The sequence below is a fragment of the Oppia nitens genome, unplaced genomic scaffold, assembly GCF_028296485.1.
Source record: "Oppia nitens isolate AA-2021 unplaced genomic scaffold, nextdenovo-longstitch-racon4-pilon3 scaffold4_pilon_pilon_pilon, whole genome shotgun sequence".
NCBI lineage: Eukaryota > Metazoa > Arthropoda > Arachnida > Sarcoptiformes > Oppiidae > Oppia > Oppia nitens.
The window spans coordinates 4,239,638-4,265,437 of record NW_026533232.1 but is presented as its reverse complement, the minus strand read 5'-3'; the positions used below and the strand labels follow the sequence as shown (position 1 = coordinate 4,265,437).

At 20.9% G+C, this 25,800-nt stretch overlaps 1 protein-coding gene across 1 annotated transcript in view; it reads left to right on the top strand.

Moving 5' to 3' along the window:
• Nucleotides 1-19,301, top strand: part of LOC128960250 (gamma-aminobutyric acid type B receptor subunit 2-like) — a 46,636-nt gene extending 27,335 nt beyond the window's left edge. Inside the window, exons 2-21 of the mRNA XM_054306322.1 lie at nucleotides 5,226-5,363; nucleotides 5,730-5,808; nucleotides 5,927-6,003; nucleotides 6,506-6,613; nucleotides 6,704-6,769; nucleotides 9,404-9,589; nucleotides 9,814-10,047; nucleotides 10,899-10,959; nucleotides 11,033-11,113; nucleotides 13,224-13,377; nucleotides 15,324-15,456; nucleotides 15,590-15,636; nucleotides 15,715-15,775; nucleotides 16,235-16,357; nucleotides 17,011-17,121; nucleotides 17,228-17,452; nucleotides 17,566-17,727; nucleotides 17,795-18,006; nucleotides 18,180-18,691; nucleotides 18,919-19,301. Of these exons, the coding sequence (XP_054162297.1) occupies nucleotides 5,226-5,363; nucleotides 5,730-5,808; nucleotides 5,927-6,003; nucleotides 6,506-6,613; nucleotides 6,704-6,769; nucleotides 9,404-9,589; nucleotides 9,814-10,047; nucleotides 10,899-10,959; nucleotides 11,033-11,113; nucleotides 13,224-13,377; nucleotides 15,324-15,456; nucleotides 15,590-15,636; nucleotides 15,715-15,775; nucleotides 16,235-16,357; nucleotides 17,011-17,121; nucleotides 17,228-17,452; nucleotides 17,566-17,727; nucleotides 17,795-18,006; nucleotides 18,180-18,691; nucleotides 18,919-19,202 (3,054 nt within the window). The 3' untranslated portion in view covers nucleotides 19,203-19,301. The remainder of the gene's footprint in view (nucleotides 1-5,225; nucleotides 5,364-5,729; nucleotides 5,809-5,926; nucleotides 6,004-6,505; nucleotides 6,614-6,703; nucleotides 6,770-9,403; nucleotides 9,590-9,813; nucleotides 10,048-10,898; nucleotides 10,960-11,032; nucleotides 11,114-13,223; nucleotides 13,378-15,323; nucleotides 15,457-15,589; nucleotides 15,637-15,714; nucleotides 15,776-16,234; nucleotides 16,358-17,010; nucleotides 17,122-17,227; nucleotides 17,453-17,565; nucleotides 17,728-17,794; nucleotides 18,007-18,179; nucleotides 18,692-18,918) is intronic.
• The last annotated feature ends 6,499 nt before the right edge of the window (nucleotides 19,302-25,800 follow it).

The window sequence follows — 25,800 nt, the reverse complement described above, 5'->3', positions numbered from 1 at the left end:
TATATTATATAATATAGCGCTACCACTACCTCCTTGAGGAGTACCTGAAGTTATATCTATAAAATTTGATAAAACATTTTTATATAAAACTTGTTGTTTTCTATTTGTTAGATAAGATTCTAATATTTTAATGCAATCTCCAGTAATACCACACTTATAACAACTTTCTAATATAGATTTAAAACTTAATGCATCAAAAGCACCCTTAATATCAATAAAAATTAGATCAATACATAAAATTTCGTTATTATTTAAATTGTTAGTAATATAATAAAACAAATCAATGATTTGATACATTGTATTAAAACCTTTTCTAAATCCATATTGTGATCTAGGTAATAAATTATATTTATATAAATGAGATGATATGTTGTTAAAAATTAATTTCATAAATATTTTTAATATATTATTTTCAACAGTTATTTGTCTATAAGATGTTAATTGATTTTTAGGTTTATTATTTTTATGTAAAGGTATAACAGATACTGTATTTAATTTTTTTGGAATATTTTTATAAAATAAAATTTTTTTATAAAGTATAAAAAATATTTTACTAAAAATTTCTGGACATAATTTGATTAATTTATTAGGTATTATAGAATTAATATTACTTTTATTTTTATTAAAATTTAAAACTTCTCTTAAAACATCAGTTTGAGTTAAATAACATTGAAGTCTTAGAGTATAACATTTGAAACCAAGTATTTTGCAAAATAAGATTTTTAATTGCTTGTTGACTAAGCAATTGGTTTTTTTGATAACATATTATTTTTTGAATAATATATAATTAATACGTTATTAAAATAAATATTGTTTTTTGAATCTATTTGACATTTTCATCAACAATACTTGTTTTTTAAATATGACTGTATTGTTAACCTAAAACTATTTAAAAAATTATTACTATTTAATAATTATGTTATATTAAAAAGTAGCATATTTAATAATATGTGTAATATATTATTATTATATTAATATTTACTGTATTTTGTATACATTATATTTTTTATTAATTTATTATGCATTATTGTACCAGAATATAATATATCCATGTATATTAATATTGTATTTGAAATTAAAATTTATTTAAAATTTGTTGATTAAAGTTCTTAAATCTAAAATTTTTACAATCAATGTTAAAAATATGTTTAAATGTACTATAAGTAGAATTTTTAAAACTTAGAATTTGGAAATATAGTTGTAACTCAAATGTATAATTAATTAAAAATAGACAAAAAAATCTTTAAAAATAGGAAATCTCTAAAAAGTTTATGGAAAAAGATATATTTATTTATAAAATTCTTTTGTTTATATATTTTTTATTATAAATTTGCAAATTATACTTATACATAGTATATACATTACATTTATACATGTATTACTAATAATGAATTAGTTATAGATAAATGTTTAGCTAAACCTATCGTTTTTTAATTGCATTAATTTGTATTTTTGAGATTTCATATTTTGTGTTGTGTTTAATAATAAAGTATCATATTATAATTAAAATATATATAGATCTCATTTTCTAATTCTATAGTTTTTTTTATTAATTTATTTGTCAATCTATAAAAAATATAAAAAACAAATATAATTTTAAAACTTTTATTTATGTTATTTAATATATTGTTTGAAATGCATTTAATTTATGACAAAAAAGTATTTATATTAAAATATTGATTAAACCAGTAGAAAATGTTATACAAATGACTTCAATTGATTGCAACATTATATGAATTTAAGATAAATTAGAGAATAAGAAAGAAATAAAATTTGAAATGTTTGATGCAATTGAATATACTATAGGCAAACAATACGATAATTGATAGCATTGATTAATAGTTTAATATTACGCCAAAATACTATGTTTTGTACAAACAGTGCAATTCATATCTATTACTTATTATATTGATTAAAGAGTGAGTAAATGTGTGTGTGAGTGAGTGAGTGAGTGAGTGAGTGAGTGAGTGAGTGAGTGAGTGAGTGAGTGAGTGAGTGAGTGAGTGAGTGAGTGAGTGAGTGAGTGAGAGAGAGAGAGAGAGAGAGAGAGAGAGAGAGAGAGAGAGAGATGGAATACAATGACTTGTAATTCAAAAAAATTGATTTTGTATTAAAAGAATATTCCTTTTTTGTATATAAAGAATTTGAAGCATTTCTTATTCAGGGAATAGTGTTTTAAGAAAGTGAATGAATCGTTAACATAAATAGTGATTTATATTACTTGACCGTAATATATAAGCCATGTATTGGCACTATTAGACAGTGATAGTAGTGTTTGGGTCGATAACCGGATAACATATAAAGAGATGTCTTGTGTTTGACCTGAGAATAACAGTTACTGTGAAGAAGATAGCATTTAGACGTTAAACATATAATCTAAAAGTAACACAACTTTTCTGTGACTTATGAAACAGTAAACAGTTGGGTCATCACATGATTATAACCCATACTATGTAACTATACTCAGGTTTTTTTGAAACAATATCAAGTCATAGATACGTGATATGAGATTTATCAGTGACTATTGCACTCATTTTTATTACACAACCGTAATGTCAAAAAAGTAGAGACATTTCATTTGAGTCATTCATTTATTGTTATTATACACTACCGCTGTTTTGTTGGGTTTTTTGTGCACAACTCTTGCAATACTTGATTGCCATTTCTATTATGCAAACTCTCACTCAATTAAATATCCTATATTTAGTTCACAACTATTTTATATTACTTTATTGCACTTTATTATAATTAGAGTATATCTTACAACTGTTACATTAACCACTCATTTCCTTTATGAAAATCTATTATCAAAATTTGTTTAATTGGTTCAAAATAGTTGAAATTCTAGACTTACTATTTTTATAGTATCTAATATTTTACTCTTAAAAATAAAAATATTTTAAAAATAAATGACATTTAATTATTTCAATTATCTTTTAATAAATTAATATTAACATTTTCAGCATATTTTCTATTATTTGATTCTATAATAATATAATAAGAAATATTTATCCTAAATTATAGATATATAGTATATTTGTTAATTTAATTACTATAATTTAAAATATGTATGTACATTTGGTTAATTAGAAATTACTTTAAATTTTATGTTTGCTATTATTTGTTAAATGTCATCCAATGACTTTTGTTTTTCATTTAAACATTTTTATGTTATATATTGATAATAAAACATTTGTTATACTTTATATCTATATAATAACTGGGAGAGTGATATATATGCAGTTATTTTGATTGTTTTTTACGACAGACACCATAAATTGCTTTAAACAATGGCTAAACAAATTAGTATTTATTAAATATTAAAATAAATTTACGTTTTTGTATAATTTTTTAGTAAATATAATGATAAATAATAATTTATTTTAGTTATATTAGTATAAGAAATAATAGCATATAATGTTGTAATAAGCAAATGATAGTCAATTAGTTTTGCAAATTTGATAAATTTAATAAATGTGATGAATCTAGTGTTGGCAAAAAAATTAATTTATAAAATAATAGAGAAATTTTTAAAAAGTTTCTTAAATAAATTTCTATCTATGGGATCCCCATGTTAATTTTGTTCTCTAGATATTTGTTATCTTGTAACAATACATTGTTTTACACGTAATAATTAAATATTATTAGTAGTATTTTAATTATTAATTAAAGTAAAAAATAATTAATTTAATTATATTAAACTATGATATATATAATAAAATAATAAATAAACTTTTACAAAACTAATTATTATTAAATAATTATAATTATTTTATATATAGGTATTCCATTTTGTATAGTAATGTAATACTGTATATGTAGTACATATGTATTATGTCTCATTAATATAGTATTACAATAGCTATAGATATGGGGATCCCATAGTATAACAATAGAGTTAAATTCCTGAGAAATTTTCTAAAAACTTTCTATTTTCCTATCTCTAGATTAATGTAATATTGCTAATTTACTAAATTATAATTTGTTTTTATATGTGACCTTTTATTGTTTTAAAATACATCAAATATTTTTTAAATAATAAATATTTTATAGATATTATGTGGTGTTATAGAAAAATCAATAATATTTATGATAAAACAACTATATATTACTTATTATTAGATGCTTTATATCTAGAAAGTAAAATAATATAATTTTTGAGTTGAATTAGTGTATGATATGAGACATGGAGTGGTCTTTTGAAGCGGAAAATTGTTGAGACTTATAGTTTTGTTGTTAGCAATGGCAACACATAACACAAAAGTTGGGATTTTATGTTATTATATGAGAAGCACATAAAAGAGCAAACAATCGATTTGTTTGTGCATTGAGTGCACCAATAATTGGGGCATTCATTGGGTTGCCGTCTCTCTTATGTTTTATAGCCGTTTCACTTCAGGCTAACCAATATTGCAAAGCAATTTAGCCGACGCTGTCTAACTAAATACATAACACATACAAATTGCTATAAACGTTATATAGCATTATATTTAGGTAAATCTAAATTATATATATAAATAGATATAATTCATTAATTATTTATTAGTCATAATTTAATTATAGCATTATTTTTGCTATAAAATTGAGTAAACCTTTAGTTTTATTATTATTTTTATTATTAGCAATTTCTTTTTCTATCCAATAGTTTGATTCAAAACAATCGGATTTTATATTATTTGTATTACTGTTTGCTTTTTGCAACTCACAAACAACACATTTATTTGAAACATAAGAATATTAGGACTAACTTTACTTTACTTTTCTAATGAATGCTTTTTTCCAACAAAAACCATTACAATCATTCTTCTATCAGATTATTACTGTATTAACAAAAAGTTACAACACTTTCAACTTATATTTAAAGCCTAAACTAATGCCAATATATAAAACTAAAACATTTTGCATTATTTTATCTACAAAGTTATAAATTTATATACCTATTATACACTACATAATACTTGTACATGTATACTATATAATACTATATATATATTGAGAAGACATATTTAAACGCATAATTTATTAATAATTAATTATAAAATTTTTGAAAATACAATAAATCTATTATTTTCAATTTATAAATTATTATTTGGAAAATTTTAACAGAGTTTGTTATTCAACTTATTATATGAGATTATATCTGTAATTAGTGGCATTAATTGTTATAATTATAGTGATTGTGTAACATTTGATTAATTAATGTAAAATATTGATTGTGTGGACAGTGTGATGCAGCTCAGGGAATGAAGGAGTTCTTCAATATGCTATACTTCCCGCCCATTAAAGTATTGCTCTTTGGAGATGCCTGTCCTGTTGTCACCGATCCCATTGCTAAAGCATCAAAGTTTTTCAATTTAATCCAGGTAAATTATTTATATTGTTATTTTTTCTAGTTCTCTAAAATAAATATCAATAATATATATATATATAATGTATAACAATATAATTAATAGTAAATTATTATACACTTAAAAATCAATTTAGATTTAATGTATTATAAATAAAATACTGTATCATTAGCTAAATTAATTACACATCAGAGAAGTAGTAATTGTTTTGGAAATTAAAATAATTTGCTATAAACTCATTTTATTTAAATTTACGTAATGTTTAATTATATAAATGTGAAAAATTGTTTTAAGTTAAAATTAAGTATTTTTTATAATAACAGTGTTTTAATTAATTATATAAAGGATTAATGAGAAAATAATAATAATTATTATTTTCAGTTGACATATGCGGACAAATTCACAGCATTGACGCCAAACTTTTTTCGTATCGTTCCGAGTGAAGCGGCCTTTAATCCGGGTATTTATAACATTTTGTTTAAATAATTTCAAAAATTAGTATCTTTTAAATACAAGACGATATAGTTTTTGTTGAAATGCAAATAAATAGATAAATAATAAGATATTTGAATTTAAAGCTCGAGTTTCACTACTAAAGCACTTCAATTGGACAAGAGTTGGGACAATCTATCAAAACTCTCCTCAATATAGTCTCGTGAGTGTTATTTGCCTTTATTTTATACATTTATTTAACTTTGATATACATTTTATTTACAATCTCTTTCAATATCAAGTTTATGTCGTATTATATACAGTATTATTCTGTATATTATACATAGTATTACAAACTATATAAATATATAATACACACTAACATTTATTATACTGTAAATACAATATATTTTACTATCGTTTTTTGCACACAATCATCAATATCTTAAGCGCGGACACGCAATCAAATGATAGTTTCAACATATAATTCATAATATAATATAATATATTATATATATAACTTAATATAAAGTTATACCTCCTATAAAGAGAAATACATTTCCACATAAAAACAACATAATTGTAGTTTTGTTGTAATTGTAGTCAAAAGCTTCACTATTATTAGAGTGTATTGTAAATCGTTTAAAAACCATTGAATTTGTATTGATATATATAATATTGAGTAAAGTTATAGTAAATCAAAGTGTTTTAATATCCGTTTTCAGCCGCACAGCAAATTATTGGCAGATCTGGACAGAGCTAACATCGATATAGTCTCCTCACAGAGCATTGCAGATGAACTCAAACCAGATAACTATTTACAAAAATTTAAGGTTATTTTTTAATTACAATACATTAACCAATATACTAATTTTAATATATATATATATAAATAAATATTTATTTATTTCAATCATTTTCAGATCAACGACGTCCGTATCATTTTAGGAAATTTTGGTGAAGAGTGGGGACAAAAAATATTTTGTCAGGTTTGACACAATTACTAACTGACTATTACTTTAATGACTCACATAATATCAATTTATTAAGTGTCAAATAAAAATATTAATGGCATTAAATTTATAGCCTATAAATTATAGGTAATCTTGTGTTTTATTTTATCTATTATTAGTGATTAGAGATTATATAAGATGTTATAAGCAAACAAAGATGTATTTTATAAAATGTAAACGACATTAAAATAAATTTTTGTTTTGTTTGTGAAAAATACTTAAAACATCATTTCTATTACTTTAATTATTTTTTGTTGGTGTAAACAATAAATATAATTAGAGAAAGTGATTTCAGAGTTTAATTTTAATAAAATGATAATTATTCAAAGTATTTTACAAATCTACACAAAATTTTATCTCTCAGATATATATTTTTCAAGTTTTAATAATAAAACATTTATTTTCATATATATATATCAGGATTAAGCAAGGTTTTGGATTTTAGGGGGGGGGGTAGACCGGGGTAAAATTTACAAAATTCTCGAAAAATCTTGGTTTAAACGGCATCTACATTATTAATTTTTAATATTATTTTTTATAAAATATTTATTATATAATTAAATTTACATTTAAAGCAATTTAAGAAAATTTAAGCAAGAAATTTAAAACAAATACAAACATTTTTTCAACATTTAATAATAATAATAATAAATAATGATAATCTATAATATCAAAATTAACAAAAATAATCTCATAGTATAGTCAATTTATTTTAAAATTTATAGATAATTCTAATTTTAGAAATTATTTTTTGCACATCTAATCTTAATAAAAAAAAAACATTAATGTTAGTAAATAGTCTTATATTGAACATATAATATAGTAATTCAAAATAAATAATCATTAATTTTTTATTATCTATAATACAGTATTTTTAATACTCTATATTTACATTATACAGTATTTTTTATATAAATTTTTTGTTTTGTTTACTCAAAATAATTTTATTGCATTTTAGTTTAACTTTGGAAAAAAATTATGAATAATTATTTTTTTTTATTTAATTTTAATTATTAATATTATATTAGAAAATAGTTGTTTGCAATTATAAATAATATTTAATAATATGAACTTGTTACTATCATCTATTAAATGCAATATTATACAATAGAGTTTGCAATAATGCCAAATATTTAAAAATGTCATATTTTATGTCAAGTATCAACTATAAGTTTTTATAACTTTAAATTTTTAAAGTTAAAATTGTGAAAAACTAGGAATTTTATTTACATCATATTATATAAAAGAAAATACAAAATAACATAAAGAGAGAACAAAATAACTGGAAAATTGCTCGAAGCTATCAGTTTTATAAGGCCCGGTGTTTGTAATATTAACAATTTATACACAATATATATAAAATATTTAAAAAATGTGAGATTATTTATATATATATTTTTGTACAATTTTATCAAAAATATAAAATAAAGAGAAATATAGAAAAATATGACATTAAATATAATTGATATCACTGACGACTAATACAAAAGTCTATATAGCATTAAATTAGATTATTACTTACACATTGCATATTATAATACTTGTGTAAACACATGCAGCATATTATTAAATACATGAAAATTATTGACATATATTATAATTAATGGATAATATAAATAGTCGACAGATTTTAAAAATTACTTATTTTTACCAATAATAATACATTAACTTTTGTTTTTTATATTTTTATGTATTACTGTATAATTCTGTAATATTATTATTATATACTATATATATATATATATATATATATTTATATGACATACAAAAATAAGAATTATTTTAATAAACAATATAAATGTTAATAGTTTATTACTGTATTTACCACCAGATTATAAAAACTATTAAATTTTAACAGTTTTTTAGTTTAAAACTATAATTTTTAATTTTTTTACTTATATTTTATAATTTGCTAAATAGTAATTTATATATATTATATATAATATAGTTTTGATGTAATATATCATTTTTTAAAAACATAAGCCGATATTTATTTTAAATATATGATATATGACATTACTTTTTTAAAAAATATCAAACAGATATTATTGAAAGATTTTATGAAACTCTATTGATTTTGGGGTTATATTTGTTTATAAAGTCAAAAATTTTGATTGTTTTTAACATTAAATTATTTGAAATTGATTTCTAACATTTAATAATTTTTAAATCTAGACACATATTTTGATAAGACTAATGCTCTAAATTACGTCATTATTTTGTTAATAACAATTAATTATTTTTGGTAAAATCTATAAATGTATTTATTATAAAAAATCAATATAGCATTTCATTATTATTATAAAATATTTAGACTATTTGAGATTTAATAATAATAATAAATAAATCTAATGTATTTTAAATAAAATGATAATAAACATTAGTAATAATTTATTTGAACATTAAATAATAGAATAATCTAATATTTAGTTAAAATAACATTAATCAAAAAATTATTTACAATTTTTGTTTGATAAAAACTTAATTAATGATAAGTAAATAATTATATATAAAATTTATATATATATATTATTTGCTTATAATTTGCTATTTGTTTTATGTTAGCAATAATGAAAATGTCAACTTATAAATTGTTTGCATAACATAAAGGCTTATAGGGATGGTCTATATGGTCGTCGATACCAATGGATTGTTTCGGGTCTTTATGAGGATAAGTGGTGGCAAAATGTCCATCACTTGGACTGCAGTGAGAAAGAGCTGATGACAGCATTGGATGGCTATATCTCCACTGATGTTCTTCCGTTGACGAGCTCTCAAACTACTGACTTTGGACTCGTATGATATGTTACTAAAAATTTATGTCATATTTTATGTTTCAAATGTGTATTACAATTTAAAATGTGTGTTATCTAATCATTTTTACGACTGTCTAAATGTATAACTAATTTGTTTCACTTATTTTTATTTCTATTAATTATTATTATTATTATTATTTAATATAAAATTATTTATTTATATAAAAACAAAGAATATTTAATAAAAATTGGTATAACTTTCAGACAACCTATGAATATGAAGCCGAATACTCGCGAATGAGAAAACAAGAGTACAGTCGATATCATGGGTACGCCTACGACGGCATTTGGGCCATAGCTTTGGCCATCCGATCGGTTCACGAAAAACTCAAATCAATGAAGTCTGGACTTACTCTTAAAGACTTTACATATAGAGAACCATTTTGGGCTCAACTCTTTAGAGAAGCTCTTAATGAAACACAATTCAATGGCGTCACTGTATGACATCGTCTTTATTATTTTAATATTACTTTTGCATCAAATAATATATAATATAATGCACTTTGTATTATATAAATTACTTTTTTTATATAAACACATTACAAAAGAAGTTTTTTAAATAATTAGTTGTCATATTTATAATCTTAATATACGTATTCTTTGATATATAATTTATATTATATTAACAGTATATATAAGCTCTTATTAAAAATATTTTATTTTGAAATATTTTGCAATTAAGGTCTTGAATTTAATTAGATTAAATAAATTATAAAAATATAACAAACTAAAAGCATAATATTTTTAATATGTTATTACAATAAAATATTTGAGTTATACTCGAGAATAAATTAATAAATAACTTATGATAAACTTATGATTTAAATTACTTAATTATAATAAATTAGTTATTAATAAATCAAGACATGAAATAATTAAGATATATAGTAATTATATTATTTATTTAATTTTTAACTAAATGTTATATAAGCTAACTACAAGCATGATATGATTAGTAATGTTTATTTAATATTATTAGTAGATTATATATAATTGATTTTTATGCAAAATGTTTATCGCAGTAAAAAAATATATTAAGACATAGTGTGTATTAATAAGTAAGAAGTTATAAATATCAATTTGTGATATTTATAGTTTTAATATTTTAGAGTAAAACAACTAAAATAAAATTTCTAATTTAATACATTGCTTATTAGAATATTTTATTATATTTAATAATAGAAATTTTTACAAAAACTTATGAAACTTTTTATAATCTTTGAAAATAAATTTTACAAATGTTTAATGAAAGTGACTTTAATATAGAAATGTTTTGTCATAATCTTTAGGGTCGGGTCTCGTTTGATAAGAATGAACGCCGCGGTGTTATACTTCTCAAACAATTTCAAGGTTTGTGTATAAAAATAATTTAATAATGATTTATGAACTGAATTTGAATAACTTATTTTTTCTAAAAATTTAGGCCATACTGAGCACAAAATTGGCGAATATTTATCATATAGTGAATCACTTGAATTTAAAGATTCGCCAATTTCTTGGAGAGGTATTTAATATTATTATTATTATTAAATTTTTAATCTACAGATTATTTATTTATATTTGTATATATCGTAAATATTATGACGTTATATATATATATATATATATATAGTAAATAGTACAATAATATTATAAAAATGTTAAAAACAATAACTTTAATATTATAAAATATAAACTAGCTAATAATAATTATTTAATAAGTGCAGTAAAATAAATGAAAATATAAAAATGTGTTTTATTTTACATACTTTTACACAAATGGATTTCATTTAAATGGCATTCACTCAAACGTTTTACAATCAATTCAATGTATATTTTATTTTGTCTAAAAAAGTTTTGAGAGACAAATGTAATGCAAAAACCCATAAATAATGGTTTACTCGACAAGAAATTTCATGAAATGATTTGTCGAAAAATTGAAATCTTCGCGGAAATGGATTTATTTTGTTTTGTGACACTCAATGTTGAAAACAGATTTTTGTCAAAAAATAGTCTTTTTTAGTTAAATATTTTGCTACCTGTGCTCTCTAAACTTGTAGGTCATTATTTTTCTCATACTATTGTATAGTATAATTAACAATAGAATGTTAATATTTAAATATAATGTTAAATATTGTCTCTTTATTAAAATTAGTTTCTTATGTATGTAAAAATTATTTAGTTAGAACTTTTAGTATCAAATATACAATAGTTTAGTTTATTTTAAATATTAAATCAATAAATGTTGTCCATTATCTATCAACATGTTTTGCTTTTTTCTTTATTTTAACTCTTTAGACATTTGACATTTAAAAATCAAATATTTGAATATTGAAATTGTCAATTCATTACATAACATTATGCAAATTCAAATCATTAATTTTAAAAAATATTTATTTGACAAACAATAAGACTAGTATTTTATTATAAACATTCCCATTATGTTGAATTCATCAATGAATTAAATAAACAAATGCTATAAAAATAATTAATTATAATTTAAATTAACTAACAATTATTGTAAGTTATGTACTATCTTTGCAATGAAGTGTCCTTTAAGGTGCTATTAATTTTGTATTGGCAATTAGTAATTTACAGTATTTATTTTATATACTGTAAATATAAATACTGTATAATATAAAAGGTTTATCGATAATTTAAATTTATACTTTAAAATTTAAAAATTATTTGAGTTTAATTTAATGTAAAATAAATAAGTTATAAAACTACTCCTTTTCAAAGTTTGCTCTTTTTAATGTAAAATCATTGAATAAAAATCTTTATTTCTTTGAATATATCAGTTAAATGAAAATGCATTTTCTATATCTTATAACTTATTTTTAAAATTTACTTTAAAAATGTATGATATTACATTATAGACTATTTTATATACTACTTACTATAAATATGATGTTTTATTAATCCAGTAAAGGTATATAAAGAATATTATTTTTATGTCTAATATATTTGATTTTTATAAGAAAAAGACAAATTATATATAAAACATATACAACACATACATACAGTAGTACTTTATATACTGAATAGTATTGTAATGTAATGGTTATGAGTTTGCTTTAAGCGAACATTTTTTTTATTAGGGAATTGCTTTCAATCTTTATTTATATCATATATTGTTTTGTTAATGAAATAAGTCTCAAATGATATACTGTGACAAACATTTAAAGCTTTATTAACATAACTATAGATTTCGAGATGGGTTTCATCTAATGTTTTGCATTGAAATTGATTGATTTTGTATTAGTAACTATAAAATATTTTTAACACATTTGATTACTATTATATCCAAACTCATAATATCCAAATCAAAATATCTAATTCAAAATATTTAACCATTTATAGTCAATTAAATCAAATATATTTGTATCATCAACTTTAATGATCAAAATTGATTCAAATTTTATTTATATATTTCATTAAATTGGAATATAAATTTGATGTTTAAAATAATGTTAATCAATTTAATTAAAGTGCTGTGTGTCTTAAAAATGTATATTTAATGTTTAATTATAATTATGTCTACTGTACTAATTAATTAAGCTTTCAGTTATATAAAATATGTTTTGATATGAATATACTTATAATTTATTTAAAAATTTTGATTCACTGTTTAGGGAGTTTGACGCCTCCTCGAGACAGCACAACATTTACATTATCGCCGTCCAGAATCAGTATTACATTATTTATTATAATCTCAGTGTTGGCTATAATGGGTATAGTGTTGGCCGGAGTCTTCCTCGCCATGAATATTAAATATAGAAATCAACGGTAAGTTATTTTTATTATAATATCTTTTTTTAAAATCCATATAATAAATAAAATAAAATTCTCAATTGTAATCTTATATACAATATATAGACAAAATGCAATGTTTTTAAAATAAATTTTCAATAAGAAGTTTAAAGTAAATATCTGGACGTCTTAGCTGAATGAAGTCTTATTACATTAAGTCATATTATTATTGATTAATTACAGTATTGTTTTATTATACCGATATATTTACAATATAATGCATTAATCAATTTCATAACTAAACATATATAAAAAATTTAATTTGTATAAAAGATTATTTTGTTTTTATTTTAAAAAGGAGATATAAGTTATAGCTACAGTGCAATAATATTAAATATTAAAAATATTATTTTAAAAATTTAAATATATTATGTTTACTATAATTAAAGATTATAATATGAATGAAGTATACTTTATATAAATTATATAATACACTACATTGGTATATAATATCAAAAAGTTGATAAAATATTAAAAAGTTAAAATTTAGTGATAACTTTTAGTTTGAAAGATGAATATGTTTTCTAAATTTTTAAATATAACAACATTTTAAATATTTTTATTTTATAGTTGACTGGATTAAGAATTAGTAAGCATTATAAAAAGTTAATCCTCTTTTATATAACATTAATTTAATATAACGTTAAATTTAATGTTGTATATTTCATTATTTGCAGTTTTCAGTAATTTAAATACAAAACATAATAAGTATGTTTTGCTGTTAAATACTATAATAAAAGCTATTTTATTGTTGATTTCATTTGTATTTAGCATTGATTTATGCTAAATGTTAGCAGTTTTCTCATTATATTTTAACTTTAAAAATGTAATACACCGTCACATATATAGAGTATGACTAGAAATGTGTTTTATATGTCTATATCATTGCATTAATTTAATGAATTTCTGCTTTTCTTGTCATAAGCCAAACAAAATGAGTACAACTATAGAGATATAGTAGTATAGAGTAAAGTAATGTTACTCAACATTAGTAACACTTTTGTCACAATTCTCAGTGCTGTTACATCTCTATCTCTTTTTATAAGTTCAAACATTTTGCTTCATAAATAAAATGAGTCTCAAAATAGCATTTCCAGTGATTCACTTCTATAAGCCTATGGTTTCATGCTTTTGACAATTTATGTTAAGACAGTTTGAAATATATTGGAAATAAAGAAATCAAATTTGAGTATATAATACTTTATTGTTTATGTCCTATAAATTTCATAAACATTATTTAAAAGTAAATTACAATTGTTTTAATAATAATTATTTATATTTTGTTGTCATTTATTACATGTATATTATATGATATTTAAAAGCAGTTCTTATATACATCTTATTTAGAGCTTTGCATTGCATTACAAAACAATACAAATAATTGTTTTGGATTTTGTTTAAATTTAAAACACATTAGAGACGCCTTTTTAATACAAAGGGCTTATCATAAATTCATTGTTATCTCAACATTATATTTGTTTTGAATACCACTTGAAAATATTTCTCTCTTTCTTTATTTAGATACCGGTATACTATATGTGTATATTTATATGTATTCTTCTTTTATATTTGACTTAAATTTATAGATTTTCTTCAAATTTATGGACTAAAAACATAAATGTGTTATGTAAAACACGCTTTTTGCATGCATATATATATACAACATTTTTATCAAAATGCACATTAAATTTAAAATTGTTTCATTTTGCAAAATAAAATTTATTACATAAAAGTCGATACTTTTTTGTTAATAAAAAAGGAAAGTATTGGCTGTGATATAAATTTTTCTAAAAAAAGACATTAGTTTCTACGTTATTAAATAAATTTTAATATAAAAGCTATATATTATTCTTATTAAGAAAATGTGCACATTTATCATAATATAATTAAAGATATGACAAAATATAAATTTATATTTACAGATACATAAAGATGTCGAGTCCTTATTTGAATAATCTTATAATAATCGGATGCATTCTCACCTATACGAGTGTTATATTACTTGGATTAGACAGTAACCTAACTAATGAATCAATTTTTCCATATATTTGTGCTGTAAGTATACAAATTTTAATGTTATTTTGTACTATCTTTTATATAAAAATATATATATTAAATATTCTCATTTTTCAACATTAATATTGAATATTTGTGTTATTTTATTTCTAATAAAATATATGATGTTTAGGCGCGAGCGTGGGTTTTAATGTCTGGCTTTACACTTGCATTTGGAAGGTATTAAAAAATATATATTTATTTAACTTTTTAAATATTATTTATAACACAAATATTATTACTATTTTTCAAATATAGTATGTTTAGTAAAACATGGAGAGTACACGCAATCTTTACAAATATTAAACTCAATAAAAAAGTTTGTATTTTTAATTTAATTATAAAAATCTTATTAAAATCTCATAATATTTCTTTATTTACAAAATTTAATTATTTGTTATTAACATTTTAACTATTATATTTTTAACACTTATAAAAAATTAAATTAGACTTATAGTATAAAATAATAATTTTTAGAATGTCATATATAAATTTTGCAATATGAAATCAAGTTTGATTATATGTGTTATTAAATTAATTTAAAAATTATGTTATTAAAAAATGTAATTTACTTCTTAATTTATATTTAACGTTATATACAATGTATCATAATATTTTACAACATAATTGTATTTATAAAAAGTTTTTATTAGAAATTATTAATTAATTATTAATTTATATATTAATCTCAATCTATTAGTAAGCACTTATAATTTTGTTTGGTACTTATAAAGTTGAATTATAATTAATTTGATATAATAATATATTGTCAATATAGTTGATTAAAGATTACAAATTGTTTATGGTGGTCGGTGTATTGGTTTTCATAGATGTGGCCACACTAACCACTTGGCAAATAGTCGATCCATTTTATAGAGTCACCCAAAACGGAACGGCAGAGGTATCCATACTATCATATTATTGATACAATCTATAAGTTATAGACTATAACACTTACACTATCATACAGTATTATATAGTACAGTATATAATACAGTATATACTATATATCAGTATATAAAGTCTAGATTTTGTTATCAAATTTGAATTACAAATTCTTACATAAATTTTGCATTACATTTGATATTGAATTTATACTGTATCATTTATCAATAAATATAAGTTTTAATACTTCTATAAAATTTCCGCTATAAATAAATATAATATCGATATTGATATCATAGAATATTATACTGTATAATACAGTATTCAGTCAAATTTATATATATATATATAATCTTATATAAATTTAATATAATTTATTATCAAATAGTAATAGATAATAAAAGTTGTTTTTGTAATTAGAATTATATGATTATAATAAAACCAATGAATTAATACAAAAAAGATAAATCAATTAAAAACTTTTTATCAATCACTAACTAAAAGGTTTAATATAATTATTTAATGATAGCCATTCATAACTAAATTAGATTACTACTATACAGTATTATTATTAACTTATTCTGCAAAATAGTAGATAAAATATCGTAGTTTATCAAAATTTACAATAAAATGCAATAAAAACACATATAATTCAAACTGTATTGATAGCAATCGCCACAAAACGAGGATATTTGGGTAATCCCTGAGATGGAGTACTGCCAAAGCAAGAGAATGACTATATTTTTGGGATCAATATATGTATACAAAGGTTTATTAATGGTTAGCCAACAATTGAAAGCTTTTTCAATATTTGTTTCAATATTTATCAAATTCATGGATTTATATTTAAACTGATATTCACTGTTATGTTATAATTGAATTTTAGGCATTTGGCATATTTTTGGCCTGGGAGACCAGGCATGTTAGTATACCAGCACTTAATGACTCTAAATATATCGGAATGAGTGTCTATAACGTTGTGATAATGTGCGTTATCGGCGCCGGTCTATCATTTGTATTACGTGACCAACAAGACGCCGCTTTTGTTATAATATCTATTTTCATCATATTTTGTTCGACAGCCACCTTGTGTTTGGTGTTCGTCCCTAAGGTGAGACTGGTAGGGCCTGACGTCTATGTGTCTGTTTGTCCATCTGTCTGTCCATCTTTCAACATCTACTACTCTTCCTTTCCTTCACTTTTTCTATTGATTTTTCTTTACAGTTAATTGAACTCAAAAGAAATCCAATGGCTGGTGACAGAAGAGTGAGGGCTACTCTTAAGCCATTTAAGAAGTCTCGTCGAGATTCTGACGAAATGGAAGTTCACCACAGAATCAAAGCGGTCACTGAAGATAACTTCAGATTTAGACAACGACTTAAAGAAGTAATGTCTCTACAAGTTTCACACTATTAAAAGTATTTAATATATGGTTATATAATGTATACATTAGAAAGCCTATGAGTTAGAAGCCCTTACGTTTCGCTTTCGGGGATTAGAGGAATCGTCACTCGTTATTACCAAAGCTGATACACAACTCATCGGTAGTATTGTCACTAATGTCGATATAGGTCTCGAAAATGTTATTATTATCGATAAGGATAAACAGTTATGTGAAGACAAACAAAATGATAAGGAATGCCAAAAATGGAGTCATTATGATAGGTATAAATAAAATTTAAAAATATAAAAAATAAATAATTTTCCTAAAGTAATAAACTATAAAATATGACTTTTGAAAGCAATTGAAATGATTTTGGTGTTTATGTCTTTTTATACCTATTTATGTATATTTATGTATATTTTTGCTCATTTGATGTCTATTTTATACCCGACAGCATTAAAGTGACGTCAGTTTCGGCCTCGTCTTCAATTTCTTTGTCGCCAAATGTAGTATTAGACCATAAGATGCCTTTACCTCAACCAAAATCATGTCATCAAATGATTGAGCAAAGAGTTGATAAAGTTATGAATGTCTGTGAAGTAAAGCAGAGCTCATCTGAGTTACTATCACTTCGAGCTCTGTCTCTAATAGACAAACAACAGACTAATAGCAATAATACTCGAATCAAGTTCTCAAGCAATACATCACAAAACAACAGCGATAAGAGCACTGAGAGCTCAGTTAATAGTAGTATTAGTTATAAACAATCAGACTTTTTATCTGCCGTTAGTGTAGAGGAACAGTATATACAAATTGAGTCCAATTCTAGAGACTTGACTGCTCTTGAGTCAGAAGACACCTCTTATGCCAAAGCAATCAGATTGACATCTCATAAATATAACAATAATGACTTCTCCTCCTATGATGATGAAGACAACTATCACTACGAACAGAGCCAACAAAAAGGTCTGTCCACAACACATACAATACATTCAATAATATGACTTTACATTACTGTACATCACTGTTACAATCAAATGACACAATACATTACATACTTCTATATATATATATATATATATATATATATATACACTTTTATACTATATATGATATCAATGTCTATTTATACAGTATATCTTTAATACTTAAACATTAACTTATATGTTATGTTATGTTATATTATGTTATAGGCCTTCAATTGATGAATCGTAATATAAGAAGAAGAGCCCATAGTTTAGGAGGACTACAGACTAATATCGGCGAATCGGTGTCATTCCTGTCGAAGGCATCGGTCGATGCACTGAATGTGACACCAAATGCCGGTTCCAATTATGACAGGAGTGCCCTAAACATTGAAAGCACTTTTATTAGATTATTTCCATACCTTAACCGCAACAATGAACAAAACATATTAAGAACTGGCTCTTCATGTCCTCACGTGACTGTCAGATGTGATATCGTTGAATATCTCTAATTTAGTATCATTACAACCATTACAACCATTACAACCATTACAACCATTACAACCATTACAAACATTACAAACATTACAAAAATTATATCCATTACAACCATCACTACCATAATTGCAGTGCATTTCTTATACATTAATATTATCATTATTGTATTATTCATACATATTCATTGCATATTGATTTTCACATTAAGCTTACATTTAAATAATAATAATAACGATAATAATATTGATAATTATTTAAATGATGGGCACATCTTTTGTTATTAATTATATACAAAAATCCTTATATATTGTAATACATTATAATACACATCAAATTTTTTACAAAATGATTGTTTTTGAAACAAGTGCTCAAATCTATTAATTAATATAAATAATTGAATTTTGATTATCAAAAGAAAATGAAAAAATGTAATTATTATATAATGATTGTTTATCATTAATATTAAACAATGAATACCGATTAAAGTAATAAATATACTTTTATTGTTTTTAAGATATAATTTTTTTAATTATCAAGAAATTTATTTATTAACCAATTCTAAGCTAATAAGGACTTCAAAGTTAATAAAGATTAAGTTGTTTATTATAACTATTAACACATTTATATTAATGGATAAATAATATAATTAAATTTATTTCACTAATTAAGTGATTAAGTGTTTGCCGCCAATCAATGTTTGGTAGGTTTACAGCGATTTGCTCTTAAACCTGATTTACTAAAAGTTCAACTGACTATCAACTAATGTAACAAAATTTGTCATCAATTACATCAAACATGAGCTCAACTATTGATATTTAAATCTTGTTAATAGTTTATAACTATTTTGGGACCAAATTTTTACAAATTTAGATTCTTATCAACTGATTGATTATCAATTGACAATTTCTCAATTTTTATTACTATTACTACTATAACTAATTTATTATTATTGTTAATTTATGTAAATGCTAATAAATATTACAAATTAATAATCTTAAAATTATAATTTTTGTTATTCTTATATACAGTATTGTATCATTTATGATTATAAAAAGTCATCATATTAAATTAAAAATAAAAATTTTAAATATATAAATTTGTTATATTCTTATTAAATATCTTCTAAATTCTATAAAAATAAAAACAATTGATTTATAATATAATAATATTGCTTAATATATTATTATTTGTAATTTATGAAAGTATTATCTAAGAAGAAAATTATAAGACTATGATATTTATCCACATTAATGGCTATAATAAGTGTCACATAAAAAATATGAGATATTTGGAGATATTATTAACAATTACATGTCAAGAAAAAATAATTTAGAAAATAACTAAACAAAGTTTATTATTATAAATAAAATTAATATTAATTAAATAAAAAGGTTTTAATAAAAATAATATTTTTAATTATTATATTATTGTATAAATATTCGTTATATAAAATATTTATTATTAAATTGTTTTATTTATTATCTTAAAACAAGTTAATTGTGATTTATTTTTCATTTAGTAGTAATCAAAATTTATTAACAACATAAATTATAATTTTGTAATTAACTAATAATAAATTGTGTATGTATCTTATTTATTGATTTTAATTTAATTTTATAATAATATAATTTTTGCAACAAATATTTTATTTATAATTTAAAATTTAGTTTAGAAATGTTTCAATAATTATTGTATATATGTATCAAATGTCTTGAAATTTATGTTATAAACAAATTTTCTAAAACTTTTCCACCATTTTGTTGATATTTTTAAAGATATAGAGTATTGGTTCCAAAGACATTAATACTTAACAAATATGTGAATCCAAAGTGAAAATTCATAAAATATCGCAAAATAGAAAATAAATTCATATACCTGTTTGTACTCCGTTTGAATCAGTGTTATACATAATAAGTAATATAATTTACAGTCTATTAGTTTATGCAGTATTTCAAATATTAATTAAAAACTATATAACATTATATGATTTACAAATTAATAAAAATATCTTAGTTTGTAATTCAGTTTAAATAAATTATACACAAATGCACTTTAAATAATAACAAAATCAGCTAAATATAGTGTTGGCAAAAAATACAAATTTCTATTTATGGTATCCCCATGGTTAATTTTGTTCTCTCGATATTTGTTATCTTTAACATTGTTTTTACAAGTAATAATTAATTATTATTATTAGTATTTTAATTTTTAATTAAAGTAAAATTAATTATTAAGTCAATTATATTAAACTATGATATAATAAAATGATGAATAAAATTTTACAAAACTGATTATTATTAGTATAAATATTATATGTAAATTTATAGTATTATGTCTCATTAATATAGTATTACAATAGCTATAGATATGGAGATCCCATAGTATAACAATAAAGTTAAATTTCTATAGAAATTTATTCATGAGAAATTTTCTAGAAACTTTCTATTTGCCCATCTTTAGCTAAATATCACTTACTTTACAAATGTTAACTTTGAAATGATTACCAAAATATATGACAAATAAATTTATAAATTTGATGTTTTTACCAAAATGTTTGAATGCAACTAATGGTCTCAAAGATTTCAAAACTCATAAAAAAGATTGAAATGTTTGCTTACTTTTAAAAATTCAATTTTAAAAAATTCAATAATACTTATACTAAATCATTGAATTTACTTAAGTTTGATTAAATCTTATTATTAATTCAACTTTAAATCTATATATGTATCTTATACTGTAATATATTGCATAAATCATATTAATGATTAAATATTTTTGTATATTCACTATACATAATATTGTATATTATGCTGTATATACGGTACAGTATATGAGTTATAAATATAGTGAAAATAAAAATGTCATTTGTTTGACAAAAAATGAATCAAATTTGTCTTAATTTCAAAATTTTTTCTATAACTGTCGTAATATGTCATAAATCATTGAATTGAATTTAATATAAGTAATCTATATTACACTATATCAAGCAAATGATCCGAAATTATCAATACAATATAGATTTGACACAATTGACCAAATTTGACCACATTATATAAAAATACTGTATTATGATATCTTTAGTGTTATAAAAAATTCAAAATTTTATTTACTATATCATATTCAATTGTTTAATTTTAATAGATATATTGTAAGCATAAATATAATATAATAATAAAATCTTACTATACATTTAGCTAAAATAAAAAAATTCAAAATTCATATAGTACATAAATATTATAAATTGTTTTTATAAATTTATTAATATATTATACTAATAGTTATAATTAAATACTATAATATACAAACTTAATTTTGTGATATGAATTCATCAAAATTTTAAATCTAAATAATTAAATTTTTAACAATTTAATATCTATTAAAGCAATTATATAATTAATATATAATAAAAATATAATATTTTTTATATTAAAGTTGCTTAAATAAATATTAAGTTAAATATACAAACAATAAAATACAAAAATGTTTTTACAAAATGTAAGAAAACAATTTTTTTGAGTTTTATTGAGTTTGTAATATTGAGTTTTTCACAAAATACTTGCAAAGTTTAATAAAGATATATAAATCAAAACAAAAATAAAACGAAAAATATATCATTTTGATTCAATTCATCAAAAAAAGATATTTTAATTTATAAAATGTCAACATTTCTGAGTCGTATAAAAACAAAAATAATTGAAAACCCAAAATATTTTAAATGTAAATATCTATAATTTAATTGTTATTACATTGGTTTATAACTAGTATTTAATTATTAAAAAATAAAATTTAAATTACAATTAAAATCCGTTTATTTATATAATAGTTATTTATAGATCTTTTCATCTTTTGTTGACATATTTGTCTTCATTTATCACTATAAATGTAATGATATATACATTTGTATATCATTTACTTATATGACGTTTTTGTTTTCATTTATCGATTAATTAGTCATTAATTAAATTAATTTGTTGCAGTAATCAACACATGTTAATAGATATAATATATTATTTTAAACATATTTTAACAAATCTCAATTATTTGCGGTAAAATTCATTAGAAGATCCGCGGGATAGGTATAGTAAAGTGGACACATTTACCGATAACATAACTATTATTATTATTATATATATATATATATATATTATAATAGCATTTAGAAAGATATATAGATGAAAAAATTTGTAATTATATTTATCAACTATATTATGTAATTTTGAATATTACTATTAATATTACTATTTTAAAAAATATTATACCATTAACTTTTGCCCAGAAGTGTACAAAATTGTAATTAAAAAGTGTAATTGTTTTCTATTTACCAAATCTATAATCAATTATATGTATTATATTAATATCTGTTTATTTTATTGTTTATATAAATTATGATAATATTAAGCATTATTTAAACAAATATCTGTTATTTATTAATTCAACTTAAATTTTAATAATTTGTATTATATGTTGCAATTAACAATTAAAATACCTAAAAATTATGAATAAGTTAAATGATATATACAATATAGAAAAATATTGATACAAATACTTATATAATTATATACAAACATTATATAATTTACTTGAATTACAAATAATTAATTTTAAATAAATTGACAAAAATTAATTTTAAAAAACTAAATGTGAAATTTTTGACTTAAATATAATAATAGTATACAATATACTGTAATATTTGTTTAAATTATTACTATTGAGAAACTTGAGAGTTGACTAAAATAAATGTTATTACGATTGAAAAGACTACAAATTAAATGTGATGTGAATATCATGTGATATATATATTAGAGACAAACCTTAAGCCTTTAGTTTATGTTGAAGTTATTGAGCCGTAAAAGTAAACTAAATTTAATTGTATTTCATTAGTGTTGGTCTCTATAAAAACTAGAGTTTTCACGAACTCCTCAAAGGAGTACGTAATACGTATACGTATTGTTTATTTCCGTCCATTTTATTTAATTTTCAAATTTTTACTTCAGATTTGGATTAATCATCAAAAGTAATGTATAGGAAATCAGCATTAAAATTGTGATTTCATCAGAAACATAGAGAAAATGGCGGCCAAAGTAAAAAACTTTTGAAAGTATAAATTTGGATAAAACATCAAAAATAAGGTTTAGAGGATTAGTATTAAAATTTTTATAATTTTAGAAACAAAATGGCGGCCAAAATACACCAATTTTTAATTTAATGTTTAATTTTAGATTTGAATAAAGCATCAAAAATAAGTTATATGCGATTATTATACAAATTCTTATAACATCAACAACAGAAAAATGAAGATTGAATTAATACTTTTTAAATTTAAGTTAAAATTTAAAGTATAATAATTTCTGTGATTTTATACCAATATGACTAAAGTTGAGTTTATTTTGTCATACAGTCATTTGATTTTAATTTAATATTTACTATGGATATGGAGTTGGTATGGAAATGATTTCTAGCATTCTCAACTGGATTTATTTGATTTTAAGCAAACATACAAAAAGTTAAATTACTTTTTCATTTATGTCTTACATAACAGAACAACAAAATACATAAATACTATTAATAATTATATTAATATATTATATATTTAATAGTTTCAATGATATTAATGATAAGCAGAAACATTATACAGTACTTGATGTCAAACCAACTTTAGGTTTAAATATTTATTTGTTCTAATAATACATATATTACTTTCATTATAATTACTTCAATTAATGTCACATTTGATATTAATCACTGTTAGTAAAGCACTGGTAGTTTTATAATAAACATATAATACATTTGTTGGATTTAATCAACATTTTATAATCACATTTTGAAGCTTAACAATCAATAATCTTTTTATCACTTGATATGACATATAAGTTATTGGATACGATATCTAAATTTACATTTGTAACAGATTTATAATTATTAACAAATTATTTAATATTAGCTGACTATGAAATAACAAACAAAACAATTTATGAAATATATAAATAATATTTATATTTATCAAATAAAATAAAATTTGAAAAATGAATGTCTGTATATTTATATCAATTAATATTATGTTAGCTATCAATAGAGTATACCATTAATACAATAATTTTTTATATTTCTATACATTTTTCATACTTTATATTACAAAATCACAATATTAGCAAAGATAGTGTCGATTCACACAAATATTTTTAGAGATCAAAGTTATTAATTTTATTATTACTTTGTTAAACGATTTTGTTATTATTTAATATCATTTTAATTGAAACCAAAATTAGTATTACATACTTAATTAAAACTATAAAAATTTATAATAAATACACTTTTGATTACCGAATGATAAAATAGTCAAATTGACCATTATACATTTTTGTGAAATATAATTATAAATAAATAAAATTCCTTTATTTTTATAAATTTTAAAAGATTATCTAATTATTTATCAATAAAAAATTATTGGATATACAGTTTATAAAAATTTATAGAAAATGTAAATGTAATTTAAAAATTTATTTTAGACTATTATTTTTGTATTATTTGTTTTCTATATTTGTTGCAAAATATAATTATTTGTTTTTTGGTCCGTTACAATATAAATAAAATCTAAATTTATAGATTTTTAAA